Genomic DNA, 24,488 nt, shown 5'->3' on the forward strand with positions numbered 1-24,488 from the left:
AGAAACACTCAGGCCTCTCATTTGTAGCATCATTCTCTCGTCATGAGGAAGCCATCGGCTAAAAACTTGTGAGCGTCTGCACAGCTCCTCAATAGGTGGAAACACACACTGAGAAACTTGACTTCAGAGGAGGCTGTCACAGCTGAGATGTTATCATTCAGCATCTCATCGCCTCCAGATCACCCTGTTCAGTGACAGGTCATACTCGGGTGTCTGTCATGCAGGAGTCACCATTCACAGAAGAGGGACGTCGTTCTGTCTCCACTGCAAGTCATCATCATTCTCCTTCATCATCCAGTAATATCCATTTTGAGCCCTGGCCATGAAAGGAGCGATTACCGCGATGATGTCCTGCTGGCAGGATACAAGTGAAATGGCCTCACACCCCAGGGTGTGGGCCACTCTAGTCCCAGTCATCCCCAAAGCGGCCCTCTTCGGCCTCCTCCTCCTCCTCCAAGGAGATGTGGCGCTCCTGCATTTCCTCATCATCCTGTTACATTGCCAGGTTGTGCAGTATCCAGCACACCATGGGGGCTGTACTGGAGGGCAGCCTCCGACTGGTCCAGCTAATGGAACTGTATCATGAGTAGGCCTGCTCAACCAGCATGCGTGTAGATGCATGAGCTTCATGGTCATGGTAACAAGTCTCTGCAGATGTTTAGGGCCTGCGCATAAGTGTGTACCCCTTGTTCCCAAGGGACCATTCCTCCAGCTGCTAGACTACCTAGAATGCAGCTGGGATATGTGAGTGACTAAGAATGTCGCTAACATGGACGGTCCCCAAGAAACGGGTACACACCTGCATTGAGCGCATGGCACTGTCGCAGACGATCTGCACATGAAGGGAGTGATATCCCCCATGGTTTATAAACGGCGCCTCATAATACTGTGGGGAACGTAGAGCCACATACATGCAGTCTTTGAGACCTTGCACTTGGGGTATTCCAGTCATGCGGGCAAAGCCCTTGCCTTCACGTCCTGACTCACCTGGTCCCGGTCAAAGTTGATGTGCTGGTGAGCACTCACAAATAGCACATCAATCACCTCACATATGTATTTATGTGCGACAGATATGAGATGCTGCACAGGTCACCTGTGCAGTCCTGAAATGGGCCTCTGGCATCGAGGTTCAGCACGGCTCTAACCTTCAGGGCCACAGGCAGTGGGTGACCTCCCAGTCCATGTGTTCCCATCTGCTGCATGACCTGGCACAGGTGCTCCACCATTCCTTGGGACAGATATAGTCATCTCTGGCACTGGATCTCCGACTTCTGGAAATACGATGCTCTCCTCCAGTAGATCCCTGGCCGCTAGTGTCTCCTTTGAGCCACCTCCATATGTGGCCCTGCACCCGGTTAATCAGCAGGCTCTGCCACTCTCTCCTCCACAAGGCGCTGGACCTACCCATGTACAGCCGCACATTGATGTCATTGCTGTTGCTCTATTTAATTCAATAGCACTGCCAGCTCGACTAGCTCCATAATCCTCGTGATCCAAACATTTAAAGGAAGCAAACAGAAATATGAGCAATGAGTAGTCCTGACTATGCCCTGATCAATAGCTCTCTCAAAATATGGGACATCCACCGGTGCACATTCTCCTCGCCGAGCGCCTTTCCAATGAGCCTCGCTCCCACCGCTCTCACACAATGGCCATATCCCCACACAAAGCTTTCCCAACTCCAGCTGACAGATGGGTAGCCTTAGTGACCCACTTAACCCCTCAAGGGTGAGGACTGAGGGCACATGAGTGTTTTGACTTGCCTTGCATGCTGACTTCCTGGAGGCTTGAAACATTGCCACTAAACTTGTCATGTCAGGGCTGACTGATGAGCTGTGTTACCTTTGCACCTTACATGCATCGGGGTTAAATCTGTGTCACCTCTCTTTTATGGAGAAGTGAGTGCAAGCCATGGAGTTCAATGCTCGGAGAGCTCAGCTCCCAAAAAGGAGCCGCGCTGAACCTCAATGCCAGAAGCCCATTTCAGGGCTGCACCTGTGCGGCATCTCATATCTGTCGCACATAAATACATTGGGCGCCAATCAGTGGCACAATCATGCATTACAATACTGACTAAATGGACATAATTGACACGTCAAGAAAGGATCAGTGATGTGATTAGAAAAGTGGCTTGCCCCAGTGGTAGGCGAGGCTCATCTGATTCATTTCAAGACTCCATTTTGCATTCAGCTTCATGAATGAATCTCACTTCTTGAGCAGCCAGCCACACATGATTACATCACAGAGATCCTGGACATGATGACCAGTAGCATTTGACATCCACGCAGCTCGTGCCCTGAAGCTGGTCTTTGAAGCCCGAGGCCGAGGGATCACTGCGACTGCATTCATCATGCCCTTTGTGTCAGTGTCCTGTTGGTCACCAGCCCATGTCAGAGCCCCCACACTGCCCATGCAGCCTGGTGCTTCACTGGACCCCACCCTAGGACCTCACAGTTGCCTACTGTGCTGACCCTTCAAATTTACCTGCTCCCACCCACTTCTCAGCTGTCACTCCAGAAAGGTAATCCCTCTGAGGAAACATTGCTTAAACCCCAAAGCAAGCCTAAATACCTTTTAACAAGAGGATAATTGCAAATGACTCAACAAGCTCGCTGAATGGAGTGTCATTTCTTCAGGTTCTCAATTTTCAAAGATATCTTCAAATGTACAATTTAGCTTTTTTCTTACTTTTCTTTTGTCTTTCTTTCCTCTCCTAATCTAAAATTTGTTCCAGCTCTATTTCTTGTTCTGTACCTGATTTGGCAATGAATTCTCACTCTATAATGCAACCTCCTTCTCAGTCCTTCATGCGTTTATTTTGCCACTTTAACATTTCATTGGTCAAGGAGATACTGCATTTGATCACATTCCAGGTGCTTTGCTTCCTTCACATTGTCATTATCAGCTTGCACTCGCAGCAACTTTGTGGACAATCTATGTTATGAACTAAAGGGTGCAGGGGCAAGTCTAAAGACAGACACCTTTTGATGCCTACCACAGTGAATTCTGGGCCATGACCTTGCTTTCTCCTGCTGTACAATGCCTCGAGCTTCATTTTCTGCTGAGGGAGTAAGGTCCACTCGTGATTGTTTTATCTTTATAAAGCATTTAAAATGTATGCAAAGCCTCAAAATGCCTTCAAAGCAATCCCCTCACAGCTGGCCACCTGTGGACCTGAAGTTGAAAACAATTAAACAGCAAATTGGAGATAACCATATTGATGAGATAGATTGCATACTTAGAAGCAAGTCTTCAGAAGGAAGGAGTTTGAAATAATTAGAATGCATATAATTTGTTCCGTGTGCATTCTCAAGGTGACCCATAATATCTGGAAGTGAGCAAGTGGTCTTTCCTTGCATCGCGCTGCATCTCCAGTTTATCAGTGGAAATTCACCGTTCATTAGATTAATAACAGGCATTGAAAACGCAAGTTGACGGCGACAGTTTGGGGGGGGGGGGGGGGGGGGGGGTGCCAAATTTGTTGTATTATTATTGAGCAGTGAATGCTGAGAAGGTGCGGGCTGGGGAAGGGAGCTGGAGGCGATGTGGGTGAGGAAGGAGGCAAGCTCTTGTTGAAGTCGCGGTTGCGGGCACTGGCAACTGCACTGCTTCCGTTTGCCCCAGGGAAATATTCGGATAGTCCGGTGGTGTTGGTCACGCTGAAGATATGGAGGCAATTTCGCCAACATTTCAAGTTGAGGCGGGGTCGAAGCTGATGCCGATCCGAGAGAATCATGCGTTTGAGCCGGCGAGACTGGATGCTAGGTTTCGGTGCTGGGAAGAGCGAGGGTGGTTGAAATGAAAGATTTGTTCCTGGAGGGGCGGTTTGCAAACTTGGAGGAATTGACGGGGTAGTATGGGATTCCACGGTGGTGTTTGGGGGGGGGTGCACTTTAGATATACGCAGGTGCGGGACGTTGCAAGGAAGGTATTTCCGACGTTTCCGGTGACATCGCCTTCCTCATTATCATAGAATTTACATGGAGAGGGTGTTGTCGATGACAGAGTTTGGAGGAGGGGATAATCTCAGCGATTTATGGGAAGATTCTGGAAGAGGATATGGTGCCATGGGGGGGGGGGGGAGGGTTAAGGCCAAATGGGAGGAGGAGCTGGGGGTAGCGCTGGATGGGGGGGGATTGTTTTGGGAGGTGTTACGGAGAGTGAATATCTCGACTTTGTGTGCAAGACAGGGGTTAATACAGGTAAAGGTGGTGCACAGGGCGCACCTGACGGTTGTTTACGGGGGGTGGAGGATATTTGCGAGGTGTGAGGGATGTCCGGCCAACCATGTACATATATTCTAGTTTTGCCTGAAGTTGGAGACAGTTTTTAGCACCATGTCAGTAATCTTGCAGTTGGACTTGGTGCCCAGTCGATGGGGGGTATATTTGGGGTGTCGGACCTGTCGGGGCTTGGGGGCCGATGTTTTAGCCTTTCTCTTGCTGATTGCTCACAGGCAGGCCCTGTTGGGGTGGAGGTCAGATTCTCCCACTTATGCCTCAGTGTGGCTAGGAGACCTGATGGAGTTCCTGTATCTTGAGAAGGTGAAGGTCACCTTGAGGGGGGTGATTGAGGGGTTCCATAAGAGAGTGTGTCTACTTATTCTTCACTTTAACGAGTGGGTTACCGTCAACTGATAGTGAGGGGGTTCGGGAGGGAGGCTGGGACAGATGAGGTTATTCTCCGGGTTATATGGGGTTGGTGGGTGGGGGGTTATTTGTTATTCTTTTCGTTGGGGATTGTTTTGTTTTATGTACAAGATGTAAAAAAAAAAATTAAAATATTTTTTTTAAAAAAACAGTGGGAGAAAACTCAATAGGATTCTATTTGACTTGTTGGCCCTTGTGACACCCATCAGTAGCTGAGGTAAACTAACCTCTACGAAAATGGTTCCGAGCATCGCTTGAAAGTAATAAAAATAACCATGTCGGCTTCAATACGTTTTGAACACACAACAGAACAAAAGATTGATAGAATCATGGAAGGTTATGGTGCAGAAGGATGGCAATTGGCCCATCATGTTTGTGCTAGCTCTCTGAAGGACCAACACAAGTTGTCCCACTCCCATCCCAGTGCCCTGCACATTCTTGGCTTCAGGCAATTATCCAATGGCCTCAATTGATTCTGTCTCCCACACACAGTCATTCCGGATCCTAACCATTCACTGTAGCTCACCATTGCTTCTTTGCCAATCACCTTTAAACCAGTGCACTTTTTCTAACAGGAACAGTTTCTCCCTATTTACTCTCTCCAGACCCCTCTTGATTTTGAAAATCTCTTATCATCAACCAACTGAGCATCAGATTCTCAGGTTATATCCTCTGAACTTTTAAATACTTTAATCATGCTTAACACTAAACTATCTGAATCAATGCATTAAATTAATAACTCACTTTTATCCATATTATGCCATAATGAAAAGGACTAGAACATGATCCAAATTTGGTTCCTCAGCACCAGAAGGAGGATGCTAATTTGCAGTCAGCATAAAAGCCCCAAAAGAATGTTGCGGGCCTCACCACTTTTCGACAGTGCACACGAGACACTTTCATGTCAGTTGTGTTGAAAACATTCTAAAATCTAACAACTCTCAATGCTGATGTGATAGCTGTCCCGATGAACTTATCCGTTTTTTTTATTGTCGTTTGTTTTATGACCATAGGGGGAACTGAAGAGAAAATAAAGGAGTCCCTCAAGAGTCGGATGTAAGGTAAGCCTATTTTTCCCAGTTCTACACCATAAAATTAGTTGCTGCACTAAGTTTTGAACTAAAAGTTAACAAAAGTTAAATGGTTTTATTACGTTCAAGTGGTGTTTGGAACCATTTCTGCTGAGATTATTTAACGTTGTCATTGATGGGTGTCACAATGGACAGCCAGTCAATTGGCATCGGATCACTGGGTGTGATTACATCATGGCACTCAATAGTGAAGACTGGAGCTACAAGACTGCATCCGTGCGTGCAAGCAAACTGTGATGGCTACTTTCATCCACCATAAGACATGGGAGCAGAACGGTGTATCCGACCTCTAATTTAGCAACATCCTTCGCCGGGCAATTAGAGAGGCAAAGGCCACAAAATCGACCCCCTTCCCCTCCATTTCTGATACCCCAAAGATGGCCATCATTAGGTCTGGCCTGACCTCCACCCCCACAATTTCCTGGGTGGCGTAGTTGGAGGCAGGAAGTCATGTGACGAAATCTCCATGGATGTCCAGCTAGAGCTGGCAACCCAGATGTGCATTATTGGTCAGCCTTTCTTTGATGCTCGTGAAAATTCACTCATAGTAGACAGAGTAGAGAATGCTCATGGCTTAGACTGAAGAAGCCGACTATCTTGTACATCTATCTATACATTGTTATATTCTACAATAAATAGTTGCTGTGGGGGGTGATATTGCACCCGTGTCCGCCGTCAGCGAGAACAGTGATGCAATGCCAAATCGCCCCAGAATCGGGATTCTCGCCTCCGAGATCTCATTTCCCAATTCAGGGCGGCACGGTAGCACAGTGGTTAGCATTGTCGCTTCACAGCTCCAGGGTCCCAGGTTCGATTCCCAGCTTGGGTCACGGTCTGTGCGGAGTCTGCACATTCTCCCAGTGTCTGCGTGGGTTTTCTCGGGGTGCTCCGGTTTCCTCCCACAGTCCAAAGATGTGCAGGTTAGGTGGATTGGCCATGCTAAATTGCCCTTAATGTCCAAAGGGGTTGGGTGGGGTTGCTGGGTTACGGGTATGGGGCGGAGTTCTGGGCTTAAAATGGGGGTGCTCTTTCCAAGGGCCGGTGTAGGCTCGATGGGCTGAATGGCCTCCTTCTGCACTGTAAATTCTATGTAATCTATGTAATCTCCCTTCCCTTCGCTGCTGATGTAACGAGGGTCCCCCCCACAAAGTGCAAGGACCTCATCTTAATGCTTTTGCATACATTTTAATATCAGTAACAAGCCCCCCGCCACATGATGCCCCCACACTGAATATTCAAACCTCACCAGTGTCACGTCATGTCTGCGAGGTTTACAATAGCAATTTTAAAAAATGAATCGGTCGAGGGGGAACAAAGGTAAGTGCCAATCCAACAGTGCTACCTGTGTCAGTGTCAGGGGTGACCCTTTGCTGAGCCCCATTAGGGGCAGGGTTTGTGGGTGGGGGAAGAAAGAGAGCCCTGGCGCTTTTGGGGGTGGTTCCCCCAAGTCTACGGGAGGGGGGGGTTCTTTCTGTGTTGATCGGGGGACTGTTTTTAAAGGGTTCTCTGAACCAGCTCTATGAAGCCCCCTCCCCACCACAGTTTTGTGCAGCATAAATGTCACAAGGTCAATTGTGCCCAAACTGAAATACGCAAAAATCATAAATTCACTTCAACAGACTTGAGTTAGCACCAATACACAAGTACATCATTAAACTCTTTGGAGTGCTTGTAATGACGCACAACAAACAGAATCTGGAGAGAAATTTGCAGTCCTACCTCCTGATTGGCTGAAGACAGTTGTTCTTCTAGTGTTGATACTCTCTCCAGTGAAACTCGGAGACGCTCACGAACCTGGAGGAAGAAGAACAGGAAATGCATTCAAGCACTCTGTGGTTCATCGTCAGTTAAATGAATAGAACTGAACATGTGGAGAGCGAGTTGGGATTAGAGCAGCACAATACTGGTGCAGCAGGTTGTTTGAGCGAACACTACCACCCAGTTTCACACTCATAACAACCTAGCATAACAAATTACATACCCGAGCCATGCTGTGCTTATACGGGTTTGTAAGGGGATGGTGGGGGTGGGGGGGTGCAGAGGAGCAGTGTGGTACATGACTTCCCAGCAGCCAACCATTAAGCTGTGGGAACAGCAACCTGCTAGGGTATGGTTATAATACGCACTAGGATGGGAGGCATGTTTATTTTCAAGAACACGATGATTGCACCAACCTGGGTATTCACCGTTGCTCCACTTGTGAACTATTTGGTGATTCCCACACTGGGCTAAATCGCTGGCTTTTAAAGCAGACCAAGGCAGGCCAGCAGCACGGTTCAATTCCCATACCAGCCTCCCCGAACAGGCGCCGGAATGTGGTGACTAGGGGCTTTTCACAGTAACTTCATTTGAAGCCTACGTGTGACAATAAGCGATATTCATTAATTCTTCATTCATTCATTTCCACTCTCTGAATGGGTGCACATCTGGCATCAATGTGTTGCCATATTGTAGAACAAAAGCCGTTACGGAACAGCATGTTTGATATGGGTCTAACCGCAACTCCAAAAGCATGAGAGATCCCCAGTATATTGCAGGCACAAATTTGACCTTTCATTGGCAATCCTGTGCTGATGTGTGCGATAGAGTCAATCTGACCCCAGAGATAATAATGCTAGTTTTCCATGAAGCAGAGACTGCTTTGCTCTGATCTAAATGTGGTACAATAATTATATGCGGAGCTAGCCATGATGCTGGGAGAGCAGGAAAGAGATATGGAGAAAAAAAACTACGCTCATCTTGACACTACTATGCTTTTCTTCTTAAACGGTCAGCATGGCAGCAGATGCTCTTTAAAGGGGAAATCAACAGGTGACAATGAGAGCTTTTGGAATAAATCAAACACAGCATTAGTCTGCCACATATCCTGAAGGGCAAGGGTAAGGTCTAAACTCTGAATATACCCAAGGCGGTAAAAGGATCATTGGTAAACGTGTGAACAATTTAAAATAAAACAATTTAAAAACTCAGCAACAAAAGAAATCACTGAGATTCACAGTCAGGATACAAAACCACCTCCCATTTAGTGAATTGCCCAACTCATCAATAAACTAATCAGACCCAGTAGTTAAAATGGATAGGGAGTTCCAATCGCCTTAAAATATAATAATGACAAACAGGCATGTTCTCAACTCGCGTGGAAGCTCCATGTGTTATTAACAGTTGGAGACCAGTGGCAGTCTGTGTGAGCAACACAGACTAATACACATTGCTGAACACTGACTGATATGCATGGCTATCTGTCACTCTCTGATGATCTCTTCTGCCACATTTCAATTTTCTTGTATTGTCAAGTTTCTGATATGCTGGCAGACTAGTTGGAGTTTTATTCTGGGCTACCTTTACGTGGGTAGATAAAGAAGCCATTAATTTAAGCAGAATGCTAATATTCTCCATGAGTCACATCACGACAGGAGTCACTCCAAAAATACACAGATTTTGAATTTATCATGTGGAGAACTGCAGATAGAAACCTGACATTTCTATATTTTATAATGCTCTCTCACCAGGTTACAATTTGGTAACTGTCCTGGGAACATTCAAACTTAGCAATATAGAACTCAAAACTGGTGTAGGCCATTTGTCAGGTGACGGGATTAAAATGCCTCGGTCATTTCTGAAAGATGAAGGCAGTGCCTACATTTCAGGCTAGCATTTACAATTAAGGCTGAATATTTGCCTCACTGCTGTCTGCTTCTGCACTCCGCAGGGAGCTGAGCAGCATTTGCAGAACGCACATGGTGCAGCCAGCCTTCTGTTCCTAAAGGCTGCCTTTCCTTTTCGAGGGAGGCTGCAATGAATTACGGGAAGATGTAGCTGATTATTATTCCTGCAATTGTGAAAAAAAAGGAAAATGGAACAGCAGTGAAGAGAAATGGAGTACTGGAGGCATACAGGAAGTTAAGCATAGTTCTGCAGGAGCCAGAAAATCTTGAAACACAACTTTGAGAAGAGAATGGGAGCAGGTAGCTTTGGAGGTTAAATCAGTGTCCAGTCTCAACAACCTGGTAGCGATGCCAAGACTCCACACAAGTGATTAGCATTGCTGCCTCACAGAGCCAGGGACCCAGGTTTGATTCCGACCTTGTGAGATTTTGTGGGTTCTGCAGATTCGCCCAGTGTTTGCATGGGTTTCCTCCGGGTGCTCCGGTTTCCTCCCACAGTCCAAAGATGGAATGGCCATGCTAACCTGCTCCTTTGTGTCCAAAGATTATTTGGGGTTACGGGGATGAGGCAGGGGAATGGACCTGGGTAGGGTGCTCTTTCAGAGGATCGGCACAGACTCGATGGGCTGAATGGCCTCCTTCCCTTCTACACTGTAGGGATTCTATGATTTTAAGTATTCAAGCGAACGCACTTTCAAATGACATCACTGGTCCACCGCTCCAACAACTTCTCATGTTGCTCAATATACCGCATTCCCATCGCTCACCCAGAAGCAGTCTCTAGCACTCAGGACTCGTATCTGCCATCCAGTTACCACCCACCTCGCTCACACACATTCATACATCCACTTCTCGCTGGCTTCACCTTTCTCCAGTTATTCTGCTGTCGCAAGCACATTATCCAAACACAGAGCTGAACAATCAGTGACATTCTTCCCTCTCTCATGCATGCCATGATCCACACATAGTACAGAGCAGAGCAGAACCAGCAGGTAATGAGGATGCCTGCATCTCCTGGGCTCCATGATTCTCTGCATCATAACGCTGCTGCAACAGAACTCGTGGCATCCCGTGTCACTGTGTCAGGATCACGGATTTTTTCTCCTTGTACCCCTTCTCAACTTCCAAACTCATCCTCATACTGCTACCATTGAACACTAAGGGGCAATTTAGCATGGCCAATCCTCCTAACCTGAACCTCTTGATTGTGGGAGGAAGACGGTGCACCCGGAGGAAATCCATGCAGACACGGGGAGAAAGTAGAAACGCCACACAGTCATCAAGTCCTGGAATTGAACCCGGGTTCCTGGCCTGTGAGGCAGCCGTGCTAACCGCTGCGCCACCCCTTACCATCCGACTGAAGGACAGATCTTGAAGGGCGTTGATGAATGGAATCAGATTGTTTATTTTTATAGCTCTACAGGGATATATTAAGTCAGGTTAGGAGCTGTTTCTCTAACACAATTTTTCTGAGTCTGTTTCTTTGTTTTCGAGGAAATAACAGTTGTAGGGGGCTGCCACTTCACTTTCTATGAAGCAATCGAAAACAAAGAGGCAGACTCATTAAACAAATTGGGGTTAGAGAAACAGCTGCTACCCTGACTTCATGGATCCTTGCGGTACTATAAAAATAAAGAATCAGATTCATCGCTTTGAATGTCCAGCGAGCCGCCAATCACGATGCTTTTAGGAGGCAATGGAGTGTGAATTTAAATGTAAACAATCCAGTTCAAAGCATTCAGCTGCCGAGCCATACACACTGCCTTCAATAAGGCAATGAAATTAACAGTGCGAAAACCACTCTGAAAACCACTTCAAAGGTTTCCATCACTTTAAAGGCATAACTCTTTCACCTTCATCTCACAGACCTTTAAACTTGACATACTGACATAGTTTCTAAAGGGTTTAAGGGTGAAGATGAGATCATTTTCACTTTATTATTATGGATGTGTGTTTATGAGATAATGAGTGACTGTTTAAATGCTATAGGAGTATTATTGAAAAACTTTTACTTTTACATATGTTTAATAGGTTTAAAGGATACAGCTGGGGAGAGCAGCCAAAGGAACCCCATCCCAGGGAAGACCCCTGCCCTGAGCCCTCCAACTCAGCAGAAGCCCCCTTGACCCCACCCCCCAGGAAGGACCCCTCTCGGCACCCTGGGCAGCTATTGTAGGGAAGATATTTACCACCTTGCCAGCCCTCGGACTGGAATCCGCCAGGTCGTCGCTCCTCAATACTTACACCAATTCACGGTAGTGGGACTCTCGGCTGGCGTGAACGAGGGTGGGTGGAGCACCCCACCTGACTTATGAATGGTGCATACTGCCCATCAATGACATGCAAAATAGCTTTAATAAGTTATTTGCATGGTCCTGCCAGGTCATATGCCGTTGGGAAACCCGCTATGGCCAGCAGGGCGGACACGGAGACTCACAACCCATTTGCCAGAATCCCAATTCTGCCCCGCTGATCTTAGCAGCGGGAACAGAGAATCACGGCCAATGTCATGGATTGAGAGAAAGAGATGAAATGGTAGATCACCACAAAATATTAAGCCACTGTATGCAGTCTCAAGTGCCACATTATAGAGGTCGCTAAAACCCACATTATAGAGGTCGCCAAAGCTATAGTGGTTCTATGGCATATGTTTTAATAAGGATGATGTTGAGAATGGCATTACGGTTCTAGGGAGAAGCTTCAGATACTGGGATGATTTCCACTGAAGCCGAGGGGCCAAGAGGGGAATTAATAGAGCTCCTTTTGTAAATCACAAAGAGGTTTTAATACAGTTAATAGGGAAGGATTATATGCCAGAGTAATCAGATAATGAAGAACCATGAACTAAGGAAGAGAGGCTAAAGGAGCAATGTCTTCACGTATGGACATGCAAAGATCTGTAAGAGGCAACAGTAGATGAAGATGCTGTGCAGCTTTTAAGGCAAACAGCACTATTATTTGAAACCAATAGAGACAGGGCCGTGGGGGACAGCACAGTAGGGGGATCAGTTCTAAATTGCCCGAGCGCAGGCTCTTTCCACACTGTGAATTGCAATGGAAGTAAATATAGTCATTCCATTGATTAAAGTAAAAATACACTTTTACTTACAAACAAGGTTTCCAGTTCCGATAAACATCTGAAACCAGTAATCTTTCAAACTACAGAGAAGAAATAGCTGTGCTCTTGGTTCCCACTGACCTGTTTGTGTAGATACAAATTTTAAAATGTGCTCTCTTAAGCTTAATTACAGATCTATATTGTGTAAGGACGCTGCTGATGCTCACACAGTGTCAGTTGTAACTGATCCAGTCATCTCCCTGTAGTAGGATAGTTGACTTTGGATGCACTCACATTCCTAATAGGTTGTGTGAAATCCTCAATGCCAATCTATATGGTTTGTGTGGATGTTTTCACCCGTACGAAGCTCAGGGGGAGGCTAATTGGTCCATCCCCGTAGGCCTCGTGTGGGTTATAGTTTGCAATCCAGCTTTACTGGGAATTAACCACAGGGTAGATGCAGATGAGGTGAAAAACCAAAGTGGTAACTCGGAGCTGCCAACCACAAAGGCTTCGATGGCCAATCATTATTCGCGTCGACAGTAAATAGCTGATAGCAGTGTTCAAAAAGCCACATCTAAATATTTCAATTTCAGTTTACAGCTATAGAGCAAAATCAATTCTAACAGGAATTCCTCAGTACACAAATCTATAATCATAATCCTTATAAAAATAGTGGAAATCTGAGGAATTAGATGCAAAATTCCAGGTCAGCCCTTCGAGCAACCATATTTTCTTTTATGCTGCTCTGTTTATTCTCATTCATATGCAAGGAGTACCACAACAGAACACTGTATTCCCACTGCCATCGTATTTATGTCAGAAGCAAAATGGGTTTGCGGTAGATCACATATAATGAAAACCACAGCACAGAGATAAACACAATATAACAAATATTCAATTTATAAGTCTCCGTAATTGTGGTGAGGCATTCAGAGCTACCAGCAAAGCTTTTCACATTTAGGGCCAATAATGTCAGGTGTTGCCATCTCTCAGTATTTGGCCAGATTCAGCTAAAATCCAAAGTCACATGCAGCGACCGTCAATCACATTGTGACTTTGGCGGAGTCAATTCCAGTTCAAATCCACAGTAAATGGGTAATAGCATTTTATTCAAGTATTTAAAGAAGCTTCACACAACCCCCCCCGCCCATCTCACCTTTTCATCCAAAGCTTTATGATGTTCAAATAATGACTTCAGCGCCTTCAGAACCTCTACTTCACTGGAAACCCCTGATGGGGATTGTGATTGTCGTTTAACCACAGTCATTCGCAACGATCTCTCATGTCTCGACACAAGGCACTCCAGATGTTCAAGTAATAGCTGTTGAAAAAACATGGTAACATAAATTAGTTTGATGTTACTGCGACTATGTTACCAAGTTAATCAGAAACAAAAGGGTTCAACATTTACAATTAGGTGATCAAATGTCCCAGCACATGCTGGACATCCCTTTACATGTAGCCATAAATATTTCAATATGGTTCGGAATTCAGGTATTGGTGACAGCAACAAACAACCTGCATTTGTATAGCACCTTAATTCAGTAAAACGACACAAGACGTTTCACCAGAGAGTTATTAATAATATCCGAGCCACAGAGGAAATTTTGCGTTCAAAAGTTTGATCAAAGCATTAAGTTTTAAGGAGCATCTTAAAGGTGGAAATAATGGGAGCGGGGCAGAGAGGTTTGGAGAGAACATTAAAGAGCTTAATGTTAATTATATATCAAGTGTGTTTAATTGTATGCAAGTGGAGAGTGCCAATTAGGCTTCACTTGAGCACACACAGAGACTATTGAAGTACTGGTGTGGTTGGGGTAGGAGGTATATGCTCGCAATGTTTCAATCTAAATAAATGTAAGATTAAGTCAATTTTGGCTCCAGTATCATCTTTCATCAACAGGCAGGGAGAGAGAGAGAGAGGGGGCAGGCAGGGCGAGAGAGAGAGAGAGGGGGCACGCGGGGCGAGAGAGAGAAAGGGGGCAGGCAGGGCGAGAGAGAGGGGCCAGGCGGGGCGAGAGAGCGAGGGGCCAGGCGGGGCGAGAGAGCGAGGGGACAGGCGGGCCGAGAGAGCGAGGGGACAGGCGGGCCGAGAGAGCGAGGGGACAGGCGGGCCGAGAGAGGGGGGCAGGCAGAGAGAGAGAGGTGGCAGGCGGGGCAATAGAGAGGGGACAGGCTGGGCTATAGAGAGGGGACAGGCTGGGCTATAGAGAGGGGGCAGGCGGCTCGAGAGAGAGGAAAGGCAGGGCGAGAGAGAGAGGGGGCAAGTGGGGCGAGAGAGAGGGGGCAGGCGGAGAGAGAGAGGGGGCAGGCGGAGAGAGAGAGGGGGCAGGCGGAGAGCGAGAGGGGGCATGCGGAGAGAGAGAGGGGGCAGGCGGAGAGAGAGAGGGGGCAGGCGGAGAGAGAGAGGGGGCAGGCGGAGAGAGAGAGGGGGCAGGCGGAGAGAGAGAGGGGGCAGGCGGAGAGAGAGAGGGGGCAGGCGGAGAGAGAGAGGGGGCAGGCGGAGAGAGAGAGGGGGCAGGCGGAGAGAGAGAGGGAGCAGGCGGAGAGAGAAAGGGAGCAGGCAGAGAGAGAGAGGGAGCAGGCGGAGAGAGAGGGGGAGCAGGCGGAGAGAGAGGGAGCAGGCGGAGAGAGAAAGGGAGCAGGCAGAGAGAGAGAGGGAGCAGGCGGAGAGAGAGGGGGAGCAGGCGGAGAGAGAGGGAGCAGGCGGAGAGAGAGAGGGAGCAGGCGGAGAGAGAGAGGGAGCAGGCGGAGAGAGAGAGGGAGCAGGCGGAGAGAGAGAGGGAGCAGGCGGAGAGAGAGAGGGAGCAGGCGGAGAGAGAGAGGGGGCAGGCGGAGAGAGAGAGGGGGCAGGCGGAGAGAGAGAGGGGGCAGGCGGAGAGAGAGAGGGGGCAGGTGGAGAGAGAGGGGGGGCAGGCGGAGAGAGAGGGGGACAGGTGGAGAGAGGGGGCAGGAGAAGAGAGAGAGGGGGCAGGCGGAGAGAGGGGGCAGGCAGAGAGAGAGAGGGAGCAGGCGGAGAGAGAGGGGGCAGGCGGAGAGAGGGGGCAGGCGGAGAGAGAGAGGGGGCAGGCGGAGAGAGGGGGCATGCGGAGAGAGAGAGGGTGCATGCGGAGAGAGAGGGGGAAGGCGGAGAGAGTGGGGGAAGGCGGAGAGAGTGGGGGAAGGCGGAGAGAGAGGGGGCAAGCAGAGAGAGAGGTGGGGCAGGGGAGTAGGGAGAGAGGGAGAATGAACGAGAATGGGAGCGAGGGAGAGCATGAAGAGATATAGAGAGCGAGTAGGAGCGACAGTCTAGAAACAGAGAAATGTTACCAAGATGGAAGGGGTATCGATTGAATAGCAGTAAATTGGATGAAGACCATTATCACTTGTATCTAATCCAGCATACATTTTACCCACACAGACAAATAAATAGATTAAACTGTCTTGCAATAGATTTCTCTCTTTTAATCCTGACCATGCATGGACATTTGGTTGATTTCAATTTAATACCTTTAACACACAGTGCAATCATTCAGATCCCAATATATTGAAATTCATTGTGATGAACGAAAGTAAAAACACACTAATGCACAAAAAATTGTTTTGTATGGCAAAAAAGGCTGGTAAATAGTGAAAGAACAGCAATGGGATCCAGCTGGACGCGATTGCTGACAATGGACAATGAAAAGTGAAGCTGACTTCAATAGTTGAAAGGTGGCTGAAGGGTGGCAAAACGGGTGAAATTGAAATGGGTGAAGCTAAGAATTGCGGTGGGTTCGGTAAAGTGATGTTACAATACACAAGTGTTTCAATATTGTTTCTCAGAGAATAGCAGAACGAGCGTTTGTGCCCACAAACGGCACAGTGGCACAGTTAGCAATGCTGTCTCACAGCTCCAGGGTCCCAAGTTCAATTCCGGCCTCAGGTGACTGTCTGTGTGGAGTCTGCACGTTCTCCCCGTGTCTGCGTGGGTTTCCTCCGGGTGCGCCGGTTTCCTCCCACAGTCTAAAGATGTGCAGATTAGGTGGATTGGCCATGATAAATTGCCCCTTAGTGTCCAAAAAATTAGGGCGGGTTGCTGGGATGGCCTGGGCTTAAGCAGGGTTCTTTCCATGGGCCCATACAAACTCGATGGGCCGAATGGCCTCTTTCTACACTGTAACTTCTATGAAAGCCTATGAACTGAGTCTATTTATTCCAAGTGGTTGAAGCTGGCACCCAGCTCAGTAAAACGGCTCCACAAAATCTAGTGGTAAGGAGGAGGAGTGGAAAAGGGAGAAAATGGAGACTGACCCATTGGTAAGTCTCCCGGCAGAAGTAAGAAATAAGGCGGCCTGAAGCATGACAGATGGTAGCAGGCCTCCCCTGGAACTGGCCCAGGGAGAACTGGAGAGAGAAGGAAAATAAACATAATTTTTAAACGGACAAAAATCCAAGATAATTTTTTTTCGCGGGGGGATGGTGGAATGGAACGCATTCGTTTGTAAGAGCTAGAAAAGATAAGTAGTGAGAATACGGAAGGGGAGGTTTCAATAAATCAAAGGCTTTGCTCAGAAGAAACCTGGCCACCTTGTAAAAAGGATGACTATAATGACTGAAGTTGGGCCATTACACTAATTAATGGATCATTAGCAATTTAGTAGGGGAAGCTGAAAGTAGCAGTTGGAATAGGGCACAAAGTATATAGCTGGCTGAATGAAGACATAATTAAAGCTGGGGAGTAAAGGGAAGTTTTATACAGTAGCATATGAAGATTGTAAAACAAAAAGGAGAGTTTAAGTCGATCTTTTTAGCTGCTGTTGTCCAAGAATTTGACAGCTAACAAAGAGTGGAGTTATCTTCGATTAAGTAAAATATGACAATTTCCATTGAAGACAGAGAAAAAGACTAACCATCCATGCCCTTTCCTTGGTGACAATGAAGCTTTCATTAGTGGATTAGCTGGAATGGTTTAGCAATTATATCAACTTTATATATTTATGTAAGAGGTTGATTAGAAGTACAGTAAAGCCCAACAAGGCAGAAGGCAAGGTGATTGATGCAGAATTTATCTTAAAAACAGAAAGGAGTACAAAATGCGAGGGGAATTATGGAAATATGCAAAGGTCAGTCAGCCTCGCAAAAGTGTTTTATTTCTCTCCTAATTCTCCTCCTCCTCTTATTTTCTTACTATATTTCTTCTAGGCATTTGTGCTATACATCTCACCAGCTTTCCTATTTCCACGTGCTTCTAGCTCTTTAGTTTCGGCTCAGAGGAAGCACTCTTGCCCCTGCGTCTAAGGTTGCAGTCCCCCTCCAAATACTTCAACACAAAATCGAGGCTTACCCTCCAGTGCAGTGATGCTGCACTGGACGAGTGCCGTTTTCCAGCTGGGATGGTAAAGTGAGGTCCTGTACAAGATCACGGAGCACCATACCTTAAAGGAGAAGGGGAGTTCTCCTTGGTGTCCTGGTCAGTATTTATTCCGCAGCTGACATCGCTAAAATACATTATTTGGTCATTACTTCAGGGGGGGGGGGGGGGGGGGGGGGGGGGCGATGGCATAGTGGTATTGTCGCTGGACTAGTAATCCAGAGACCCAGGATAATGATCTGGGCACCCTGGTTCGAGTCCCGCCACGGCAGGTGGTGGAATTGAAATTCAATAAAATATCTGGAATTAAAACTCTTTAATGATGATTATGAAACCATTGTCGATTGTCGTTAAAAACCCAACATGTGTGGCAGCACGGTGGCGCAGTGGGTTAGCCCTGCTGCCTCACGGCACCGAGGTCCCAGGTTCGATCCCGGCTCTGGGTCATTGTCCGTGTGGAGTTTGCACATTCTCCCTGTGTTTGCGTGGGTTTCGCCCCCACAATCCAAAGATGTGCAGGCTAGGTGGATTGGCCACGCTAAATTGCCCCTTAATTGGTAAGAATGAATTGGATATTCTAAATTTTTAAAAAAACACCTACATGTGACTCTAGACCCGCAGCAATGCAGCTGACTCTTAACTGCCCCTGCTCAGGTGAGGAAGGGGCAGTGCTCCAAAACTTAGTGATTTGAAACAAACCAGTTGGACTTTAACCGGGTGTTGTAAGACTTCTTACATTTATCATGTTATGGGCCAGAAAAATTGATAATACAATAATTGCAAATGAATTCAGAAGCTTTCATTTTAAACCAATGGGTAAAAAAACTGGAAGAAGAAATTAAAAGAATATATTGAAGATGTCACAAGTTAAAGGCCAGGATTATTACCCCCCCCCCCCCCCCCACCCCCCCCCCACCCCCCACCACCAAGCAGGTGACACACCATTGATCGTTGGTGGGATCTTCCGGTTGCACCAAAATCAGACTTTCCAGTCCTGCCAAAGTCAATGGCCATTTGCATTGCTCGCCCACCTGCCTGCTCCATCACGGGGGTGGGTTGCCTTCGGCAGGACTGGAAGTTCCAGCCAGCGGGAAGAGCCAGAAAATCCCACCCAAAGACTTTTAACAATACGTTAGACCCAGGTAAAATGAGCTGTTATCAAATTAGAGCAGACAGTTAAATGGCCGCTCAGCTTCACCCCCGGGGGTAATGGCTTGGTTGGGTGACCTGTACGACTTCCTGCGATTAGAGAAGATAAAGTATGAGTTAAGGGGCTCTTCAGGGGGGTTTGAGGAAAGGTGGGGGATGTTTGCGACCGTATTTGAGGGGCTGTTCGTCGCAGGGAAGGGTGAAAAATGGGAAAAATCTGTACAGACTGTATAGTTGATTGTTGGGAAGTATGTTTATTCGCTGTAATCTGTTTTGATACATGTTTGTAATAAAATACATTTTTTTTTAAATGGTCGTTCAGCTGCTGTGATGTGCAAAACCTGAGCACATGCAGGAACAAACAGTTACTCTTTAATCTTCAGAGTCATCATTGGGGTTGTAGTAGAGATCAAGGAAGAGGCCAACATGTTTCAGATTTTTTGCCTGAAGAAACTGAAATAATTAACATTGAAAAGGTCACCTAACGCTTTTCCAATTTAGTTGCCAGAGTAGATCACGGCATAATGCAAACTTTTCCAAAGCATTTCGCTCGAATTACATAGAATATACAGTACAAAAATAGGTCGCTTGACCCAGTTAGTCAGTTCCATCATATTTTTGTCATTGCCCTTTATCCAAGTGGTCAACGGATAAATTCTCTGTCCGGTGTGATACTGAACCGCACAAACTAGGGAGCTTTGAAGTTCAATCTTCCGTGTATATTAAGGCAGCTGAGGAGTCATTGGAGGCCAAATAACTAAAAACAAATGTCACAATTTTGAACTATCCTAAACCTGCTGCAAGGTTCAATGCTGAATGAAGACAGCGTTGAGATTGGCTCTGATACATCACTCTCCCAAATCAAGTAACTTGTAATCAAGACTCGCACATGACGCACAATCACTGAGAATTATTGGCATCCATAGAGATCTTTACCACATTATTAGACAGTGTCATCAGCAAGATGGAGAGGGAGGTGGTGGAATGTTTAGAGGACAAGCTAAACTGTATCACAGAGTATTGTGCACAGTTTTGGTCCCCTTATTTGAGGAAAGATGTAGTGGCATTGGAGGCAGTTCAGAGGAGGTTCACTAGGTTGATTCCAGAGATGAGGGCTTTGTCATATGAGGAGAGATTGATCAGATTAGGCCTATACTCTAGAGTTTAGAAGATTGAGGGGAGATCGAATTGAGGTATACAAGATGCTAAAAGGCATGGATAAAGTAGACGTGGAGCTGATGCTTCCTCTTGTGGGGCATTCTAAAACAAGAAGTCATTATCTTCGAATAAGTAGCAAATTTAAAACAGATTTGAGGAAAAACTAGTTCTCCCAAAGGGTTGTGAAACTGTGGAATTCGCTACCCCAGAGTGCGATAGATGCAGGGACAGTGAGTAAATTTAAGGAGGAGTTAGGTAGATTTTTAATTGGTAATGGGTTGAAGAGTGTTAGGCTCGGGAGGCTAAATTGCTTTCTCCCGCTCCTAGGTCATGTGTTCTAGGCAGGGGATGCTCTGGCTAATTTCACAATCCAGCTCTTGGTCCGTAACATCATAGGTAGCAGATAAGGAACATATCAGCCCTGTTAGAATGGCAGAGCAGACTCGGTGGGCCGAATGGTCTAATTCTGCTCCCATATCTTATGAACTTATGAAGCTGCAGAGCACCAAGTCAACAGCAGCACCCACCAAATGCCTGATCTCAGGTACTCTGGGGAGTACTGAATATAATTCAGAAACTTGCACACTGGGAAAGAAGGAAAAATCAGCAGGAGATGCCTTTAATGTCCTTTTCTTATGCAAACCCCTCAAGGTCTGTTTCACGGCAGGGGGAAGCGTAAAAATACCATCAATAAAATGCACTATAACAGCAGCCAGAATCAGTCGTACACTTAATAGAGATTCAAGACCCTCTGATCTATGGTGGCTTTCTTCTCCCTGTACAGACTTGTCTAAAACTGCTGCCAACGTCTTTCTCAGTTGAGTCACAACAGTTATCCCTTCAACCCATCCTGCAAAATGGGATTCACTGGTCTTACTCACTCTGGTATTGTTCCTCTCTGCTTTCAGTTCAGAGATCTCCTCCTCTTTCTCCAAAAGTTGTTCCCTGCAGGCATTCAATTCCTTTGTTAGTGCGGCAAACTCCTGCAAAAGGAACAGAAGTTTGGCACATCTTTTTAGAAATAATTCAATGTAATATATTCATCATTCAATGGCAATTGAAAATATCTGTTGGAGTGAGGAATTCTCTGTTCCAGGTTAAGTACAGTAAATGTGTCCCTCCTATCCTAAGTGTTTATGAGGAGCCTCCACAGATCACGAACTGGGTCGATTGAACGTCCTAAATTCACTGCGGAAAAATGAAGGCTGCTTGTAGCTGAGAAGTATCTTAGGAACCTCTAGCTTCCTCTGTCAGAGCACTGATCTCTGTTCAACATCAGAAATGTGAGAATCACATAGCAACAACAGAAAGAAAAGCAGATCCCCATCCGTGTTGGTGTGAGGAGCAGGGCGAGGAACTGATCACTGTCTGAGCAATGAAATAGGCAAGTTGGAACACAAGGCATAACATCAGAGGTACAGTATACCAACGTCCTTAGAATAAAGGTAAGCAACATGAAACTCATTCGAATGCTAACGGGGAGCCGGTGATATCCAGCTGGGATAATGGAATTAGAGGACTTTCAACAAGCACTGACAATCTACATGAATGACAATTTATGCAGAATGGAAGTGGGGAGGATGACATAAAGCATTGAAGAATTCAAGCCTCAAGGTGACAAAGTCATAGCAACAGTGAGGAAGAGGGAAATACAGGGTGGTAGTGGTGGGGGGGGGGTAGAGAGAGAGAGAAAGAGAAGAGTGATGTTTCCAAGGCAGTCAGGGTGATGAAACGGATGCGACAAAGAAATGCATTTCAGGATCAGTCGGCACACTTGAGGTCCCACACCGATGAAAGGGTCACAGGCTTGAAATATGAACTGTTTTCATCTCCATTGATGTTGCCTGACCTGTAGAATATCTTCTGTTTCTATTTCATATTTCCAGGCCCAACGTATTACAATCCAAGTTGGTGTTACTACGGATGGGAAAATCCCAGAATGGAACCCTGGCTCAGGAGACTGTAGTATGTACTTTTATTTAAGAAAATGGAGATGAACAGTCACAGGAATTGCCAATTAGTTTTTAAACAACAGAAAAAAAAATAAACATGAAGAGTTCGATTATAACACTACTTCACTTCCATTTATCTTCATAAAGGCAGTCCTGTAACTGTTCATCAATGTTTGCAACAAAAAAAAGTCAAAGTTGCGGTCTTCTGAGCCAGGGCTCCATTCTGGAATCTTCCCATCCAGTAGTAACACTAACTGGAACCATAACAGATTTTAAGGATAACACAGTTCCAAAATATATATTATGCTATAATGTTCTCAGTAAACACAGTCCCTGTAACTCAACAGGCTGTCATCAGACAACACCCCACTCTGAAACAAAGTAGCAGATGCAACCCAATCGAACTTCTGTGGATTTCTCCTCAAATCCTGCAAAATGATTATTAGACCGTGAGCGAACATATCCCACTGGACTCCAGCTTCAACATTGAAGATACATGCCTTAGAATCTTCTTTTAAACAATGCTTTCCCTCAACTGTTTCCAGCAAGGATGTAATTCCAGGGTGTCCAACTCTCCTTGCAATATTTCTTCACCTCAAATAACCACGAGCTTTGAAACTTCACACAATCTCTCAGATATCCTGGCACAAATTGCTTCGTAATGGCTTCAACTTGTACTTCAAAGACTTGTAAGATATCAATAACCTTAGGTGTGCTTCAGATATCGCTGACTCCTCCAGCTAACTTCATCAGGTCTGCCCTTTTTAGATCTGACTTTAACTTCAATACACTGTACCCTTTTCCAATTCCAGTTACTCTGTTCCAGGGAATTCCTCTTTTCATTCCCTGGTTTCGAGAACAAAATGTCCTTAAGTTTCAGGGAATTGCTTTCTTACCCATTGCTCCACAGTCGTGCTTCTGGTAGAGCTGAGAGAGCTGTTCGCTCTCTAGCTGATAAGCTCCTTCCACAAGGTATTTTGCTGGAAGGTACCCCCGATTGCCAAGCAATAGCTCATTCTTTCTCCAAGCTATTGTTTACCTTTCACCTTAAACTCTCTCAACACAATAGAGACAGTTTGAACCAAAACCAAAGTCTCCATACATGCAAACACGTTTGTTTAACAGGACTATAGCTGGAGTTTTACTTTTCTTACAAACAAAAACTCCATTAAACCCACTTATATTTATAACTTATTTCTAATGTCCAACAATACAAACATAAGTCACATAAAACTTCCTCCGCTTCCTGACAAACAGTTCTTTACATTTGTGTTCTAAGGTCCAATATCACTGGATGAGCCATTGACTAAATGCACCCACTTGGTGCTGAGCTGTCTAGACCAAGATCATCTCTCCCTGCCCCATGCTGATTTAGCTGAATTGGGTCAAGAATAGGGAGACAGCAGTTGGGATAACTGTCCTCAGCTTTGCAGAAGTGGGGGATAAGGAGATAGAGGTAGAGATTCTGCATAACCACAGACTAGTTAAGCAACAGCCTGACAGTCATACTCACTGAATCATCCCTGACAGACAATGTCCCAGACACCACTATCACCATTCCTGGGGGTACGTCCTGTCTCACCAGCAGGACAGACCGAGCAGAAGTGGCGGCACAGTGGTAAACAGTTGGGAGGGAGTTGTTCTGGGAGTCCTCAACATCGACTCTGATCCCCATGAAGTCTCATGACTTCAGGTTAAACATGGGCAAGGAAACCTCCTGCAGATTACCATATACCAGCCAACATCAGTGCATGAATCAGTAATCCTCCATGTTAAACACTACTTGGAAGAAGCACTGAGGGTGGCAAGGGCACAGAATATGCTCTTGGTAGGGGACTTCAATGTCCAGCACCAAGTGTGACTCGGCAGCACCACGACAGACTGAGTTGGCTGGGTCCTGAAGGACATAGCTGCTATACTGTTCCACAAATATCCCCAACCTCAATGATGGAGGAGCCCAGCACATATGTGCAAAAGACAAGGCTGAGGCTCGCAACAACCTTCAGCCAGCAGTGCCGGGTGGATGATCCATCTCGGTTTCCTCTGGAGGTCCCTAGGATCCCAGATGTCAGTCTTCCACCAATACGATTCACTCCAAATTCACTGCAATAGTTCACGAAGGCAACTTGTTGTCGATTTATCTCTACTATTTGGTCTTTTCAGTGGCTCTGTTCCAATTAGGGCAATCAGTGGATTTGCCTTCTTTCTATATTGTCTATGTCTGAATGCTTAGAGTCGCCAGGTATCGAATGATACCACCACAAGTTTCAACCGGTTATCGATCAAAGAGCCAAACACCAGTTAGTTAGTTCAAGGTCAGGGGTACTTTATTTACATACAATCAGTCATGCAACATAAACACTACTAGTCAACTACACCTATTACTAAGACAACTTGTATTTAACTTTGGGCACCTTATTTAGGTCAGGAA

At 46.2% G+C, this 24,488-nt stretch overlaps 1 protein-coding gene across 7 annotated transcripts in view; it reads right to left on the reverse strand.

Moving 5' to 3' along the window:
• ppfia4 (PTPRF interacting protein alpha 4) overlaps positions 1-24,488 on the reverse strand; it is a 791,036-nt gene that overhangs the window by 195,714 nt on the left and 570,834 nt on the right. For all 7 annotated transcript variants that reach the window (XM_072480454.1, XM_072480451.1, XM_072480452.1 and 4 more), the window contains exons 2-4: positions 20,987-21,088; positions 13,623-13,787; positions 7,460-7,534 (exon numbers count right to left, since the gene is read on the reverse strand). In XM_072480454.1, coding sequence (XP_072336555.1) covers positions 7,460-7,534; positions 13,623-13,787; positions 20,987-21,088 — 342 coding nt within the window. The remainder of the gene's footprint in view (positions 1-7,459; positions 7,535-13,622; positions 13,788-20,986; positions 21,089-24,488) is intronic.

This window comes from Scyliorhinus torazame, chromosome 17 (assembly GCF_047496885.1).
Source record: "Scyliorhinus torazame isolate Kashiwa2021f chromosome 17, sScyTor2.1, whole genome shotgun sequence".
Taxonomy (NCBI): Eukaryota; Metazoa; Chordata; class Chondrichthyes; order Carcharhiniformes; family Scyliorhinidae; genus Scyliorhinus; species Scyliorhinus torazame.